General features: G+C 38.9%; 1 protein-coding gene across 1 annotated transcript in view; it reads left to right on the plus strand.

The window, feature by feature from the left end:
• SEC11A (SEC11 homolog A, signal peptidase complex subunit) overlaps positions 1-18,885 on the plus strand; it is a 234,123-nt gene that overhangs the window by 75,490 nt on the left and 139,748 nt on the right. The window contains exon 4 of the mRNA XM_044077838.1: positions 7,822-7,941. Coding sequence (XP_043933773.1) covers positions 7,822-7,941 — 120 coding nt within the window. The remainder of the gene's footprint in view (positions 1-7,821; positions 7,942-18,885) is intronic.

The raw sequence follows: 18,885 nt of genomic DNA on the forward strand, positions 1-18,885 counted from the left end.
ACGTCAGGCTAGTTAGGCTGATGGGTCTATAATTTCCTGGATTGGTGGATGCTCCACGTTTGTGTAAAGGGATGAGAGTGGCTGTCCTCCACTCAGCTGGGATGAAGCCAGTACTCAGGCTTTGGTTGAATAGGGTGTCTAATGGTGCTACAAATTCCTGCCTGAGTTCATGTAGGATGCAGCCTGGGATATTATCAGGTCCCATGGAGGCTATATTTTTTGCCTTTGAGAGCAGTGATGACCTGTTCCTGGATAAAAAGGGAAGGGGGCAGGTACTGGGGATGTCCTGATTTACTGATGGTGGGACAGAGGGGTAACATTTTTGCTGAATTTGTCAGCCAGCAAGTTTGCTATATCTATGGCATTTGTTTATGTGGTGTCCTTGACCACCAGTTCTGAACAGATCTGGGTGCTTCCTTTGAGGTTGCAGACATATGTGAAGAAGCCCTTATGATTGTCTCTAGTAGATGTGGCTAATTTGGACTTGAAGTTTGCTTTGCAGGACTTCACTAGTGCTCTTATTTTCTTGTTCAGGCTAAGGAGACATTGCGTCCAACTGGGCACCTGTTCCTTCTTGGTCTTGGACAGCAAATTTTTCCTTTTGTTATAGAGTTTATTTCAGATGTTCACCAGACAGGTTTACTCTTCCTTGCGGAGGATGATTTTGTCCTGTTGGGTATTCCTGATTTCATGCATCTATATAAATGCTGGTATAGTGCTGTGGTGTAGTTTTGGATATTGGTGCCAGTTCCCACATAGGGGGAGGGGGCTGTGAAGCTGTTTTATACCATTCCTCATGAGGCTGTAATCAGCTTTGGAGAAGTTTTTATGTCTGATCCTAGCTAGAGGGGGTTTGGGGGAGATGGTGACTTTGAAAGTGACCGCTTGGTGACTTTGAAAGTGACTGCTTTGTGGTCGGATCTTACCAGGGAGGATGATACTATAGAGATGCTGCAGTGATTACTCATGCTGGTTAATACCAAGTCCAAGATATTATCACCTCTTGTGGGGGTATCGACTAGCTGTTCCAAGGCATTTGCATTGACAAAGTCAAGGAACCTCTGGGCATTTGTGTTCTGGCATGAGTAGTTCTTCCAGTCTATATTTGGGAAGTTAGTCACCCAGGATCAGGGTAAAGGGTTGAATCTTGATAGATTCGAACAGGTCCAAATAGGCGGATTTTGCAGAGTCAGATTTGGGGGCAGGTAGCTAGCTATGATTTCAGTAGGGGTCTTGTCAATGGTTAACTGTGTCATACTGTTTGACCAGCCTGGAGGTGTGTATGTCTTTAGTGTATATTAAAACTCCACCTCCTTTGGCTTTACTGCCCACAGTTTGGGGTCTGAATGTATGATAGGATGAGTAACAATGTAAGGCTGGGGTGCTTTCCGCAGCTTTGAACCAGGTTTCTGTGGCTACACAGATGTCAGCATTTTCCAGGGTTAGGAATGCTTACAATGAGTGCAGTTTCATGCAGCATGACCTTTAATTTGTGTTTTATTTAAATTTTTATGTTGATAGTTTTAACCTCATCACTTTTCCTAAAAAGGCACTATACTCATTTATCCTTTCATTCCAAATGGTCCACACAACGTAACATAATCTTTTATTTTCTTTTAATAACATATTCCTTATTTTTATGGCGATAATATCCATACATAATCATATCCATATTTATTATTTATATTTTCAAGAACTTTGCTTCACATAATTTTTCCCACAATTGTGTAACCCTTGTACATTGTAATAAAACATGTTATGTAACTTCTTCTTTACCATAATATATACCAACTCTTTCGCTGATTTTGTATGGCATATTTCCTTTTACTGGTAATTCATTAATCGCTAATCTCCATAAAAAATCTTGACATTCCACTTGCTTATTACACAATACTTTTCGTACTTTTATTGCTTTAACTTTTTCATTCACTAGCTCAGTGCAAGGATTAATATAATAATGTTCTATCATAATATTTTTATACCACACTTTCCTTTCAATTTCTTTTTCTTCAATTTTTGTTTTTCATAAACAATTTTTTTTCTTGACAGGATCTTATTTCTTCATTTAAACATTCTTTTCCTCTTTTGAATTTTAACTTATCCCAATGTCGCTGATATTTGTACTTTAGTAAATCTATTGCTACTTATTTTTATCATTTACAACAAATCTTTATACAGATTCATAGAAACAGGATAAACAATTGGGTTTATTAATCCTAAGCATCCATCTTCCTTATCCATATATGACTCTTCAAATCACAATTAAAATATGTTAATATTGTATTCATATTAATTACTACATAATCAAGAATTTTATGAAAGTTTCATAGGCATACAGTGCTGTAATTCTGTATACCTGAATATGCCGTATGAGATCTACAATAGTTAATCTTCCCATCATAACCAATGTTATATTCCATATTTTCACTGACTTCCTAAAAAGTACAACTGTGCCAGAACATAGTTCTTTTCATAGGTTCCATGTTATATCTCCTCTTCAAAGTTTCTTTGTTTGTGATCTCTCTTCTGTCAAAAATCTTCATCTTCCAATATTATTACATTGACATCACACTTAACTACACCAATTTAGGATACCTATTCTTCTGCTTTAATTTTTAATACTGTTTACAGTTACTGAAAGAACTATAAAATTGTTATTATGTCTGTGTTGTAGCTTACCAGAAATTGTGTAAGTTTGAAATATTTATCTCATTTGCATTATCCATTTCCTTTCTTTTTCTCTTTTGCACTTATCCCTTTAAACATTATTTTTCTGTCCCTCTTTTGCCAATAGAATTCTTTTTATCTTTCACTGTTTTCAATTTATATCTTCCTCATGATTTATTTTAGGACCTTCTTTTATCATAGCTTCTGTTTTATTTTTCTCTCTATTCTTGTCTATATTTTTACCCTGATCTTGCTTCTCTACTTCCTCTTTATCTTTTACTAGGACTATTTCTTCTCTTTGTATACAGTCCTCACTTTTGTTTTCTTCTTTATCCTTTTTCTCTAGCTACAAGAACTCTGAATTTAAAGCTGGTTGTTGTTGTTCTTCTTCTTTCGGCTTTTCCTGGTTAGGGGTCGCCACAGCGGAACTCTGGTCCGCTAATGATTGGCAGTAGATTTTTACGGTGCCGAGGTGTCAGCTCGACGCCCAACCTTCAACGAAGGCACATACATTTGCGCATGTCTTTCGAATGCCACTTGACCATGGGGAGGACATGCAAACTCCACACAGTAGGCGCTCCAGCCGAGAATCGAACGGGAGAACCTCTTGCCGTGAGGCGACAATGCTACCGCTGCACCACCGCATGCTTGACTGCATCGATTTTTGGATTTTCTGCTTTTAAGGTTTAAATATTTCTATTACTTTTTGGTTTGGTATTATATTACAATTGGTTGTATTGTTAAACTTTGTTTTACTGCAAAGTTATTTTTCTGGAAGTGTTAAAAGTTCTTGGCTAGGGTCGGTTAGGAAGCAATCCTTTTGCATTCATTGACTGAGTAGGAATTAGATCTAGTTAATTGGTGGTTGGAGCTGAGAAACATTTTTTTTTTATTTAAGATATTTACATGCATTCCTTTTCAGCTACAATAACTTTGAATTTAAAACTGCTGTTTGACTGCATTGATTTTTGGAACCTTTAAGAACTGTTCCAAGTCTAAAAACCTCTTATTAAGTGAAGGCATAGATAAATTCCAAACCCTCCAAACTCGAAGAACACAGTGGCCTATGCAGAAGTGTTTGCTGAAACCCTGTACGAACATGTAAATAATTGCATAGAAACAATAAACTTAGGGCAGACTCCAAAAACAAGTCCCCTTAGTTGACCCCCAGTATAAATTGGGCAGACTCCAAAAACAAGTCCCTTTAGTTGACCCCCAGTATAAATTGGTTATGCAAGCAAAGAAAGAAAATCCTGCCCAAAAACAGGAAGGGCTATGCCCAAAAGACAAAGAAACTCCCTTATCAGTCTTAATAGGCAACTTGGAGGATTAATCAAGTCAACCAAAGCCATCTTTGGGGCAAAGATAGTCTCCCACACTAAAGTGAACCATGAGACATTTTTCAGTTATGTATGCAACCTTAAAGGAAGCACCCAGCAGTGTGCTTGATCTGTTAGTAAATGGAACTTCCTATACCAAACCAGGGGGGTATAGCAAATTTGCTGAGCAATAAATTTAGCTCCAGTTCCATTCCCCTATAGCACCTAGCCCACTCCCAAGGAAATATCCCCTACCATTTCTCCACCACCTATTACTAAAGAACGATCCTCACTACACTCGCCAGAGCTAAAAACACTGCAACAGTGAGTCCTGACAGTGCCCTTGAATGCCTCCTGAATAGCTTGAAACGTGGCTTGTCAGGCCCACCAGAATATCTGTTCCTCCCTAGGGAATGGAGGACTGCAATCCTCTACACAAAGGAGGACCATCAACAGACCCAGGGAACTACAGACCCCTTAAGTTTGACAAGTCTTAAATGCAAAGTCATGGAAAAATTAGTTTGGACCTGATAAACACCGACATAGGAAGTCTTCAAACACTGGACCCATCCCAGCTCAATGTCAACAGAGGCAGGTCTTTCCTACTAAACTTGGTGGAATTCCTTGAGAAGGTTAATAGAGCCATGGATGAGGGCAAAATGGTGCATACTGCCTATCATGACTGGCAAAGTCATTTGACACAGTACCTCACAAAGGTATTGTAGACAAACTCACAAATTTAGGCATAAATCCCTATGTCATCTGATGGATATCCAAATAGCTTACAGATAGGACACATGAAGTTAGAGTGGGGAAATACACCTCCACCAAGAGGCCTGTTACTATAGGTGTCCCACAGAGCTGGGTACGGAGACCTCTCCTGTTAGGAATATGCTTCCTGAAGTCAATGTACAGGGCCTTTGGCTGCCCAAATTAGTAGATGACTGCAAGCTGGGTGTAATTGAATCCTACAAATATGTAGATATCCTCCAGGAAGATCTGACACAGAAAAATAACTGGTGCCAGAACCATAGCTTAAAACATGGTGCAAAAAAAAATGCATAATTACACCCTCTGGGAAGGCGACCACCCCTGCAAATTACAACATTGATAGCACTGCCCTTAAGAGTAGACCCAGTGATAATGGACTTGGGAACTCAGGTTGACAATAACCTGAACAGTGATCACTATGTGTCCATGGTAGTGAGAAAATACTTCTTCATGGCACAACTTAAAAGTAAGGGCATGGCATCCAGATCTAAGGAAATCATAGTCCCATTATACTCAGCCCTCATTAGACCAGTAATCAAGTACACTGCACCCTTCAGAATGTACCTGACCAGGCATTTGCAACAGCTGGAGTGGCCACAGAGGTTTTTCACTAAAAGAATGGAGGGTGTAAATATGTCCTATACAGACTGCCGAAAACCCATGTCCCTGTACTTGGTCTTCTACAGACTACTGAGGGGCAGTTTGTGCCTAACCTGTAATGCATTCTCCAGTCCAGCCCTAATGGATCTGCTGCACATTCACAAAGCAAACGGCATTAGAATTACCTGATCTATGAATCTAAACCTCGTCTGTGACATGAACAAAACATGTTGGAGGGACAGATACGTATGTCCGAGATTACCTATTGTCTGGAACAAACTTCCCATTCATGTAAAACAGAGCTCTTCGTTAAGCCTATGCAGTTTGGACAAATGGATGGGAAATTGCAAATTCACCCCTGGCTTGTCTCATGTGGTCCTTGTGGATAGGGGCAATATGTAGCTGCCCTAAGGCACAAGCATCTACCAAAGCTGTTCTAGCCCAATGGTCTTTGATAATTGGGAAAATTGGAGCATGGATAGCTAGGCATAAAAATGGTCTAGGGCTGTTAGCCTAGTAACCTTATATGATCCTATTACAATCCATCCATAAATGCCTAATTTTGTTACATTTATAACATTTTCAGTTCACACATTTTTGCATCATGACCTGTTTCCCCACAAATATAACATTTCCTCTTATCACAGTTGCTCATCAAATGATTGTTTTTTTCCACAGGGGAAAAAAAACATGTTTTAGGCTATCCCCAGTATTTTACAACACCCCCTGTTTACCTTCTACATTTATCATATTAGGGATATGAACATTTATTTTTCTTTTCTCCATTTTCAGTACTATGTGACAGTCCCGTCCATCCATCCATCTGTCCGCATCTCCTTTTTCCCATTTTTATAAAGCTTTTGTCCAGATTGGAGTCTATACTTCACATCAGTGTCATAGATACGAGAACAGTCCTCCTTTTTCTCCAAGCTCTGCTGATTCCAGTGAACCATATCTACACTCTTTTGGAAACCATAGCTTCTGCCTCCTCTGCCATGAGGTTGTGGACCTTCCAGTTTACATTTCAGGGAATCCAGCCACCTGGAAGGCATACTGAGCAGTTGCATATTGATGCTACCACAGGTGATCATTTCAGTTTTAATGCTGAAATGGTAAATAGGAAGTAGAGCTGTTTATAAAGAAGACACACCTGCAACGGAATGAACTCTAAATCTTGGAAGTATTTCTTGCTGATTTCACTTGCTGCCCTAACCCACTCAGTGTTTACTTGTGTTTTTTGTCTTGCTGATAACGTTTTTTTTTTTCTGCTGCTTATTAAGCAAAACAGGTTTGGATTCTAGTACTTCAGCATTTTATTATAACTCCTGTGCTTTGAGTGTTACATTACAAGTGTCTGTTGACTTGCCCTTCTTGCAGAACTTTTCTAGATATTCCCTTTTTGAAACTAGTGGCTTTGCTTCTGAACTACTTCACGTTGCTGGGTTTAAATAGTTTACAGCTAATGTGTTCTGTTATTACATCTTCTCAAAACTCTTCAACTTGGAAAACATGTAAGGGCAGGTGGAAAAGATTTTCAATCTGGGCTTCTACTTGGGACAAGGACCCCTTCTGTGTGATGTCTCTGGTCTGTAAATACCTTTTGGAGATTTTTGATGCTGACCTTAGCTGTTCTCTGTTGAACTCCATTTCACTGCTTATTGTAACTACTGTGTTGATCGAGACTGCAAACTTTGATTTGCATTTAAAAATTCATAAGGCCTTTCTCTGTAGTGCTTCATCAGCCTTTGGCTAGAGATGTGTTTTTTCTTTGAATTATTTATTTCATGGTGGAGAGACTCATATCTTCAGCAAAGTTGTTTGGGAAGATGTTGTTTCAAAGGATGTTTGATTTAGCCAGTTGGATTTTTGAGTTATTTGCCTTTTACGTGAACTTTTCCTATGTAGTCTTTTATAAAGAATGACTATAGAAATTGTTTGCTTACAGACAAGGCCACCTTCTGTAGTGTATCCTTTCTTATTTATATAGCTGCTACCTGGGCATCCTGGAACACCTTTGTGAAGCACTACAAACCTGACACAGATTCTAAGTATAGCTCACTCTTTGGACCCATGGATATAAAGGAAGTGTCCCCAGAGGACACTTTACCAGGAACGTTCAGCTGGGTACTGTGTCCTGTCTGTCCATTCAGTTGGAGCTCTTCTTATAGAGCCAGCATTGTGTGCCCATGACTTTCATTTTTGTCAACGTGTCTTTTCCAGTCACAGTGTAATTATTTTGATTTGCTTGTATAGTAGAGTTATGACATGATTTTAAAGTACTGTATTTGTGTTCTGAGTTTTGAAACTGCAACTGTCTCTGCTTTGCAATAATTAGAAAGCAAGTGTTATTATTTATGTTTTTTGCTGTTTTTCACTATTGTAAACCCATGAGGAGTAATCCTTAGATGCTATTTAAAGACTGCCTATGAATGCACTAAATGACTATATGCTTGTACATCTTCAGGGAAAACGGAGACATCAAGTTTCTGACAAAAGGTGACAATAATGCTGTTGATGACCGAGGACTTTACAAACCAGGTCAACACTGGCTGGAGAAGAAGGATGTTGTAGGACGAGCGAGGGGGTAAGTCATGACAGTGTCATTAAATCATTGCATGATGTATACAGTCAATCAGTATATTAAAGGAAACATTGTTAAAGTAAACTAGCAGCACCCCCCCCCCCAGAAACATTGTCTTTCTCAGTAACTGTTAGACTTCATTTGCAGTTTATTGCATGTTTATTTGGAGTTTGTAACCATTATGGTTTTGTCACGCTGTATCATGCAGTCTTGCTTCAGGCAACCTTCTGCAGTGAGCTCACTCTTAAGAATGTCAAGCTCCATTGCTTACTTCTCAAACTTTATTGGGTGTGGGGAGAAACAGAATGTTTAGTGAATCATCTTTGGGAGGGTCAGTGTAACAGTCAGCTGTATATAATATCTGGATTTGTCCAACTAATATGTATGCTGTCCTGACCAGTGTTTGCAAAAACAGGGCATCTTCTTGTGAGAAACCACAGCAGTGTTGCTTGTGGTAAGAAACTAATTTAGGGTATCTGTGAGGTAGTTTTGTATATTGTGGATTGATTCTCATTCTCTTCAACTCTTGTCTCCAGTTTGAGAGTAGCATGTCTCAGTCTTTGGCCTGACCATATTACTATTGTGTAGTTTATTTTTACTTGTAGTTTTCTTAAAGTTTCAGTGGTAAATTTTTTGCACTTAATCAACAGCATTATTGTTCCTGGATTCTTAGCAGCACTGCTTCTCTTTTATGTGAAATGTACTGGTTTTGTTCACGCACTGACAACTTACCTGCTGTTTACTCCGGTCAGACTTCTTTTACTTCATAGGGTTCCGACATTCTCTTTTATAGGAAATGTACTGGTTTTGTTCACGCACCGACAGCTTACCTGCTGTTTACTCCTGTCATATGACTTTTACTTTAGAGGAGTTCTGACATTGTTTAGTTTACTCCTTGTGTTCACACTGTGATAACTTATTTGACTTTTACTCCTGTTAAATGATTTTTATTTCAAACGGGTTCTGACATGGTTTAGTGTACTGCTTGCACATTTATGAGGTATGTACTGCTTGTGTTCCTGCTGTGACAACTTGCATACCATTTGTTCTGTCAGCCTAATATTACTTATAAGAGATGCTGACTGGATTTATGTACTACTTGTGCTTTTACAGGCTGCTTTTGGTGAGCTTGAACGTTGTGACAACTTCTCTACCATTTATTCCTGTCAGATACATTTTAATTTTAAGGGTTCTGACATGATTCAGTATACGTCTCGTACTTTTGTAGGCTATGTACAGCTTGTGTTCACCTAGTGACAACTTACCTGCCATTTTTTTCTGTTAGTCTAAATTTACTTGCAAGAGATTCTAACATGATTTTAATGAACAGGTTGTACATTTACTGTGCGTGTGTTTTGAGTGTACATGCGGTGACATCTTACTGCCATTTTATTTTTGTCAGACTAAAAAGGTTCTTGGTAGAATGGTAATGTACTGCTTGTGCATTATTGTGTTTTGGGGACCTTTTCTTTAGGTGTAAGTGTGTCGCTTGTGTAAGCTTTGGACAACTTACTGTCTGACTGACCTATCCCAGCGATCCAAACTGCATCTGATGACTCCTTCCCAGTCACAGCAAGGATGCTGTAGTTACTAGAAGGAAAACATAACAAACCTGCGAGGCCTTGCTGTATGTGTGGGTTAAATCTGCTCCTGAGCTGATAGTCTGTGCATCTGCACTAGCCATTTGTTGTTCTTCCGACCACTTATTCTGGCTTCCTCTGATGTAGTTCTTCAGGCTACCATGTACAGAGGTTAGTCTCATTCTTTTCTGCTGTTTCCAGTTTCCGAGTCCGGGCATGGGAGAACCTTCTTTACCGAGGCATGGAGTTTTTAGGGGATGATACTGGATGCGTCTTGGGGAAGAGTCCTACTTGAAGGGGCTCAAATTCCTGTTCTAGTCAGTCGTAAATGATATCTGTTACAGTTTTTGCAGGTGAATCTTGCTTAGATAGACATAGGGATTCAAATCCCATAGATTTTTGAGACCATTCTCTGATAAGAAGAAAAAAAGTCCTCACACCTACTTTGGGAGGTGTTTTTAGTTTTCCCTCAAATGAATGCAGGTATACATGGTGTCATTTAGGGAACTTGTGGAGGTTCCCACTGCATTCAAGACATTTTTCCTAATGTGTTGTAAGTAGATTTTCTTCATTCTATATATTTTCTTTCTCCAGTGGCAGTTTTGCAGGAGATGTATGTTATACTGCCTGTTTCAACCTTTATTTGCAACATATAATCCCCATAAAATAGATAGGTGACAGGATATTGTTACTTTCCAAGCCTTATCCATAGGATTTAGAGGGGAAGGTCTGGAGTCTGTAGTAGCTAAAAGATTTGTATTATTGTATAGAGGCTGTGTCTAGGACCCCTGCTTCTGCTCCATTTCACTTGGGTATACCTAGGTATAATATCCTTCATCTCACTTGACTAAGAAACAACTTGAGATGTAAGGACAGGAACAGTAGCAATCTGAAACCTTTCCAGTATAGGGACATTTACAGCTTCAGGATGGCTAGACTTGCATGTCTTCATTTTTCAGCCTTACCTCTTGCCTTTATTTCGTAAAACTGGTCCCATCACTTACATCTGTTCATTTCCCGTTGGCAGCAGATTGTCACAAACTCACAGGGGTTAAGGTGATTCCGGAGGAGAACACTTGGCATTAGATACAAAAACTTTCTTTTTGAGGGAGTTCTTTCCTATCTTCCAAACTAGACAGAATTTCTTTTCTCTGTTCTTCTGCTTTGCTTACCCAACCAGTGGCATTTTTTTCAAAGGCTTGTATTGCGTAATGGCCCTGACACCATAGAAGACCTTTCTCAGACTCCAGATTTAAACCTCCCCTATTTCTCTTTGGGGAAGTTCCAGTACTTTAAATATTATCCCTTTAAGGCACATTACTTTTTATTTCCCAGAGAAGGATTATGGTACCATGGGACCTACAAGATTGCTGAGCTTCTGTGTGTGGGTTATACAACAAGTCTATTTCCAATTCCTATCTTGGGCTTGATACAGTGGAACTGCACTGGTGGGAACTTCTAATATAGTCCATTACAAGTCTCCCTTTGACTTGAAGGTTGAAGAAAATTGTCTGCATCTCTAGACTTGTCAAGAGTTTCTTTGGAGGGTAGTTTCTGTGAGGGTAAGACACATGACTTGAACATTTCTTAGACAAACTAGAGCACACAATTTTTTAAATAGCTGTATAACACCACAGTGGTGTGTTCTATCAACAAGCTAGGGGGATCAAGGCCATTACCTCTATTCAGGCTGTCTGTGAGTGCTAGGGAGTTAGCTCTTCAGCATTCCTTATGTCACCAATCCCATTACTTTCCATCAGAGCACATCGTGGTGGCAGACAGACTGAGCAGAACCAGGACAGACCGCCATGAATCCAGTTCTGGGGAACACCTCAAACAGATCTGTTACCCTCTTTTCAAAACAAACAATGCATACCTTTTAATTCACTTACAGTAGAATTTTCTTTATGCACTCCCACCTTTCCACTGATATTCAGGGTATTTCTGAATGTTCAGGACAACTTTTTTTCTCTCTCTCTTAAAAAAAAAAAAAAAAAAAAAAAAAAAAAAAGTGTGTTGAGTCCCTTTTGGTCCAGGCAATATTGGTTCTCCCTTTTATGGAACTGGTCAAGGGCAATTACCACAAGTTTTCTCACTATCTGTATCTACTCACACAAGTCAGGGAGAGTCCAACTCACCCCAGTCTATTACATCTTAAATTATCTGCCTATATTTTGCTAACTTTTAGGCACCTCTTTTTTGAGGATGTGCTGCAGGCACTTAGAAGGCAGTAAATCCTGCTACTAAAAATCGTGTTTTGATATTTAGAAGACACTTCTAGTTGATGACCTCCCAATAACCAGGATCCTGTCTGGGACTGTACCATTGGTGCTTAAATATTGGTGTGAGTTACTAGCCTTTGGCCGTCATATACTACTTTATGGTGCATCTTGTGACCAGTTCAGTAGTTTGCCCATAAATCCTTCACTTTCCTGAAAGTTTTCTTAATAAAACAGTTTCTGATAATGTTTCATATTAGATCACCTTCCAAATGAGTCACGTCTTCTTGGGATCGTAACTCTCTGATGGAAAAGTTAACTGCATCTCCATTTGAACCTACACATAAGGCAGATTTAAGGATAATTTCATGGATAGCTGTTTTTTATTGCTTTGACTTCTGCAAGATCCGTATCTGAATTGTGAGCTCTCTTAGTGGGTAAACCCTGTCTAGTTTGTGTTTAGGATAAGATATCTTTGTTGTTGGAATATACATTTGTTGGTTATTTCTTATTTTTATAGTCCAGGATGAGTGTACTCATTCACGCACAAAGTTGTTTCAGAATTCTTTTGAATCAGGCAATTAATCCCCCAATGTTCTATTCCAACCCTCAGAACCATGGAGAGAGGATTTCACATACTCTGGACATGCATAGGCAGCTCAAGTACTGGCTTAACAGAACCAAGTCTATTAGAAAAGCTGATCATTTATTTTTGTTATGTTGTGACAAATCATATCAAAACAGACTGTTTCCAGATGATTGTCCTTGGTTATTGCCTTTTGTTATGCCCACCATGTTAAAGCAGTTCCAGTTCCAGGCAGTATCAAGGCCCACTCTACCAGGGCCTTGTCTTCTTTAATAGCTGTTGGAAATGGGGTAGACTCGCTGTGTTCTAGAAGCAGCAACATGGTCCCCTTTACATACCTTTGCAAGGTATCACAGACTCAGTTGTTTGTTTTTTCTAGATCCTGAACCAACTTTGCTAGGACTATTCTTCAGGGGCTCCTGGATTCACATCCTTCCTCCTTCCAGGTTTGATAGGCTTTGGTAATCAACCCATGTAGCACTTACTCGTAACAGTAAATGTTCAAATCCCTCATTGCTGCAGTAGTTGCACCCCCCCCCCCCCATCTCCCTATTCTTGTGTATTGTTTGTCATTTGGATGAGAATTTGTAGTTTATTTCATGTTTTTATAGTTGAAGATGAGTATGCTACTTTAACTTTTAGGCAAGAAAGCCTTGAAGATTTTCCACTCTGACTGGTTTTCCCTCCCCAGTAGTGTCCAATTAGTAGGCACAGTGGAAGTGTGGGAGAGAGCCAGAGCTTTTGGAAGCTGGACAGTTATTGTGTTCTGGACAAGTCAAAACCCGTATAGCCTAAATGCTGCTGCAGCAGTAAGGAATTGTAATATCTACTGTTATGATTAAGTGTAACTTACACAACTGTACTTTCTTGTTGCTTTTGGAACTTTAATTTGGTAGTTGTCAGTTTTTAGAATATTTACTTCTCAGCAGTTGTTGCAGTCTTCTAGTTTGTCAAACATTGTGAAGTGGCATACTGCTTTGGCAGAAGCCCTGGTCTTATTCTTAGTCACTGGAGAGAAAGTATGTGGAATCTTGTCTTGAATACTTCATTGCTATGTTTTTTATTTTGTTTTGTACTTGTGCATTTGTTAATTAAAGAGAATGAACTCCCCAGTGATACCTTAAAAGTGTTCACTAATATGAGCAGATGAGATGAGACTGGGAGGAGCTTCTAAAGGCAAATAAGGACAGGTAACTAAAAATCCACTAAACATAAAAGAGCAACACTGGCTGACTGGGTGGGCATTCCGTATTCTGGGTCTGTGGAATACAGTAGAAGGGTAAAATACTTAAAAAGCTTAAGGGGAGTGACTTTACACTATGAAACTTTACTGATAACAGCTAATGAAAGAGAAAAAGGAGTGAAGATTATGGTAAAATTAACAAAAGTGAAGGCAACAGAAGAGACTTAGTAATTTAGAACACAACAAGAATGGAGTGGGGAAATTTTTGGGGCACTTAGCTGTTGTTGAATGGCAAAAAATGGAAGTCTAAGGTCTGAAAACAAAGCTTTTGGGCTTCAAAAAAAAATCTTAAGATTCGATAGCAAGTATACTTTTAACCTGGCTGGAAGAGGAGAGCATTTTTTGAATAATTAGCAATTTATAGTAACCATTGGAAGGACAGAAGCATTATTCATATTTGGAGCAGTTGTTTGCTTTCATTGCTTTGTATTTCCTCTAGAAATTGTGAGTTGTATCTTTCTTGCTTTTTAGTGGTAGTTGTATGATAAAAATGAAACCATTGTCAGTGGTCAAAAGCGACTGTGACCAGTCAAAGTTCAGGAGCATTTCTTTCATACCATGAGTAATATGTCCCTGTTCAAATTGAATAGTTAGTCAGTACTGCTTTCTGTTTATCCCACATGGAACTGTTCAGTTTACATTCTATCTTGTACTGTGTATATTTCCAGCAGATTGTGTGTATTTCAGGCATATCATTTTAAGTTAATGAGCCTGGAGCTAAATTGTTCCTATAGTTTTAAAGTTTACTTTGTGGCAGTTAAAAATAGGGTATGAAAGTAGTCACAATGGCAAAGAACAAGACTTTTGGAAGGTGACTCAGAAAAAGAACTTCTGTCAGAAGTTAAAGGTGACTCGGGAGAAGGAAACTACAAGATGCAAGGCGAACACAGGAAGATAAAGAAGATGATAGTCATTAGACATCCTTCTTAAGGGATACCAGCAACTACCTGCTCATTAGTCCACAGGACATAAAAGGCAAATAGGAGTATTAACAGCAGGTTCTGAATGGAGAAAACCCCACAGAAGCTGTACAGCCTCAGACACAGTCTTATGACGAAAGAGGAAGAAAAGCCCACCCTAGAAGTAAGAGTAGCATTAAGGAAAATTGAAGTCAGGAGAAGCAGCAAACTCATATGAGGTCACAGCAGATATGATGATGGTGTTGGGTGAGTTGAGGAAGAAATGGTTCCAGAGACCACTCGTAGCAGTATGGAGAGTGATGTGAATCCGAGATGACTGAAGTATATGCATTCTAGTACCAGTATACAAGAACAAAGGAGATATTCACAACTGTAGGCTGTGTAGAGGTATTGGAACTGCTTTCACACTGCATGAAAGTGCTGGAGAAGGTGATAAACAAAAATATGCAAAGTAATATGAAGTAAAATGGGAGATGAGCTGTTCATATTCAGATGAGGATGCAGCACAACCGGTCTGATATTTGCAGTGATACAGATATGTGAGAAGAAGTTAAAGATGAGGAAAGAGTCCAGCTTTGCATTTCAAGACCTCAAAAAAGCATGTGACAAGTTCCCAAGAAGGCTGATTTGAGCAGTACTGTGATGGTTCAAAGTCATAGAAACATTGTTAGAATTGTACAGGCTATGTACAAGGACAAAATAACACAAGTACGAACAGTGTTCAGACTCACAGTGGGGTTCCCAGAGGGAGTGGGTGTGCATCAGGGTACAGCTCTGAGCCCGCTGCTGTTCATACTGTTGATGTACTACACTGGCAAACAGGAGAGGGCAGATGACAAAGCTGCTCTGTGCATGTGATGTGACATTAGATGCAGACTCTGAATGCAAACTTCAGCAAATGGTAGCAGAATGGAATGCATAACTGAGGGCATGTGGGATGAAACTGAGTACATATAAGACTGTTGTCATGTCAGCAAATGGAGGTATCAGAAACTGAAATTTGAGATAGAAGAGAAATAGTGGAATAGATTGACAGCTTTCGGTATTTTGTATTGGTAGCTGAGAGGGAAAGTCTGAGTGAGGAAGTCTAAGCTAGAATTAAAGGGGCTGCGGCCAACTAGTACAGTGTGTCAGGGGTATTGTGTGGCAGACGAAAGCCAAAGTAGCTGAAAGGGTAAGGTATACAAGACAATGGTGTGACATTATTATTGTGTAATACAGAAAACTGGAGAGTGAAGGCAGAGCAGCTGAGGAAGCTAGCGCGGACAGATGAAGTGCTTGAGACTGGTGGTAGGAAGCACACTGTGGGATAGATGAAGAAATGTGGACATAAGAGCAGAACCCCATGTGCATCCAGCTATAGAGAAGATCATAGAGAACAGGTTATGGTGGTTTGGGTAGATGTGCAAGAAAGCAGTGGACAATCTGCTGATGAAAGCTTGGGAGAGATGGAAAAAAGATAAGAGGAAATGAAGGCAATCAGCAAAGAGATGGACAAATTGTGCGAGAGAAACCTGTAACAGGCATAACCATCAAGGAAGGTAGCAGAGTGGAATCTAATTGAAAGACGGTGACAATTGATGCGACACCCCAACCCCGTAGAAAAAAATGGGGAAAAGGGGAGTTGTCAATGATGTTGACATGGATTGTCTCTCTCTCTCCCTCTCTGCTTTGTTCATAGAGATGGACTGCAGTAAAAGTTGACTTTTATACCGTTGTACAGATGCAGAGAAAGATAAAAAGACAACACTTACAGAGACCCTTAACTTGACAACTTCAGGAAAAATATAATTGTTTGTATATGTATACATACATGTATATGTTTTTAATTTGTGTGTCAGCTGTTACATTTGACCGAAGTCTGTATATAACTTCTAAACACACAGCTTACTGTTTCTTGTATAGTAAAAGAATTTGGTAATAGAGAGGATAATGTTGTTGCTTTACAGCTCTAGAGTTCAGACCTCCCAGCTAGTTATCTGTTCTGGTTTCCTCCCACTGCCCAAAGGTGTGCAGTTGAAATTGGTTGGCTTTTAAATTTATATGTCTTTTTTTACTGCTGTAGTATGGGTCATGGTTAAGTGGTCTGCGAAGATCAGTCCACTTACCTAGTTAACAAATAATTAAAGTGGTCAGGGAGTCAAACAACTTTAATTTCAGTGAATGCTGTGATGCATTGACTTTGTAGTTGTCATTTGTTGATTTTTTTTTGTTGGCTTTTGGATTGTTTTATCCTGTTTGAAACCGTAGCTTGCCTTAAGTTAATTACTCTTCTTTGACCAGTTGTGTTACTTAATACCCAGCACTTCATCAGTAAATCCAGCTTTAGTTGCTTGTTTGCATTCTTGTACTCAATTTTAATAAGACAATGTCAGAGTAAGTAGATGCTCTTGACAGGTGACCCAAGGACAGATAAGTAGCTGTTTGCTATGCATTTGAGATAGGAGAGGAGAGAAAGAGAGCGTTACTGGCTGCAGTCATTGTTAAATGTATAAAACCAAAATTTACTGCCTGAAGCCATTTACCTTTGTTGTCATGTAAGAAGAAATTAAATGCCTGTTGTACGTAATGAAACAAAAGACCCACAAGTTGATCTTCTTGTGGATTTTAAAAGAAAAAGCTGCACTTAATTCTCCCCATCGTAAAGTTTCTGTACGATGTTGCTAGCCCTTAACTTCCTTAACGCACTGTGTATGGTACATCTCACTGAAACTGGCATACTTAAAGAACGTGATGGCAGTACAGTACAAGCTGACTCTGTGAGTAGCTGGAGAAAAATGTTTTATTTACGTCACGTTCCCTTTGTTAATGAGATGAACCACCCATTCATTTTAGGATGTTTAAAGCTTTTTGGAAGCAGCTGCAAAATTCTGTCAGAACACATTATCCCAACATGTTAAATGCCTTTTTGGAGAGTATTGATGGGTTGTGCTGAGGTTCTGACTGCAGGTGTACAGATATAATGCTGCTGCTTAGAATCTCATCATATGACCTCTCCTCCCCTGTGACCCACGCTGTCAGTACTTGGCCATGTGGGCAGTGGAGATAAAGCAAATGCACGAACAGATAACTCAGAAGGTCTGCCACCATAAATATCTTCCCTTCCAGTCACACAGTCTGTGCTTTATCCAGAAAGGGAGTTTTTTTTTCATTTACCTTGTGATTGTTATGCTCATAGGCAAATTGACCTTATACAGTTAAGAATTCAATATATTTGTATTGCATTCTGTTAAAATCGTAATTCATTTAAAACAGAGATTTACTGTTGTGTGTGAGCCCAAGTTGTTATCTTTAAGTGGAGGAAGAATTTTTTGTTAAATTTCTGAAATCAAATAAACTTTTGTTTTCAAGTTTAATGAACATATTCGTCATGAGTCACCTAATACAAGAAGCAGTCAACTGTCCCATAACCAAAACTGTTTTCTCTTCATTCCCAGAAATCCATCTTTATTCTTTCTCCGTAATATGGCCATTTCCTCCTGTATCTTTAAAATAATAATAATCTGGGTGAAAAAAGCAAATAAATTCCATATCTTTTTTGTTCTTAAGTGTTATAGCTTTTGTTGTTTGTAATTGTTTTAGAGCATGAAGTTCTTGTTCATGGTTCCTAGTGCATCAGTTTTGGGGAGTGGAAATTCTGCTGTCTGCAGTTTTATTTGTTCATAATGTGATTTCCTTCTGCCAGTTTAACATTTACTTTATTATCTTGAGCCTGTAAACCATTTTTGTTAGAAACAGCAGTGTTCTGACGTATATTAAAATGTTTGTGTTCTATGGCATTTCTTTCCATGGTAAATACCCATTTTGAGTAAGGGAAATGTGCAATGAATAAATCAGACAAAATTGGGTATTATCATACAGCCTTGTTAATAAGATAGAAACTAAGCTGAGACTGTATCTACAGAAACTACCCAAACCATTTTGATTTTTTTAAGTTTACAGACATTGCCCATATGATGTATGCATGGGTGTGCTCTTTTGAAATAAGCAAGTTGTTATAGTAGCAAGTCATGTTTTAGTGTGGACACACTAGTAATTAAAAACACACAGGTGCTGGTTTGATCTGTTTTAACTTTCCTTTAAAACTGCCTCTATTTTTCTCATATTTCTAGTAACTAACTAGGTACTACACTTGTGTTTATTTTTAGTATGCTGAGTTAAAATGGATGCGCATGTTTACAAATGTTGCACTGTGTTGTCTTTAATCACTTTTTATTTCTTTGGCTTTTGTAAGTCCAGATAACAAAACAAAATTTACATGTAATCCAGAGCCTGCTGCACATGTTCTGACAGTGCCCGAAGTACATATTTGGTCAAGTTTGTCTCCCGTTACATAAGTAGCTCTTTCAGAATATGCTTAATTTGCTTGTCTAGTATTCCTTTCATTATAATCTGCAAC

The sequence above is a fragment of the Protopterus annectens genome, chromosome 7.part0 (genome assembly GCF_019279795.1).
Source record: "Protopterus annectens isolate FY-2018-M chromosome 7.part0, PAN1.0, whole genome shotgun sequence".
Lineage (NCBI taxonomy): Eukaryota > Metazoa > Chordata > Ceratodontiformes > Protopteridae > Protopterus > Protopterus annectens.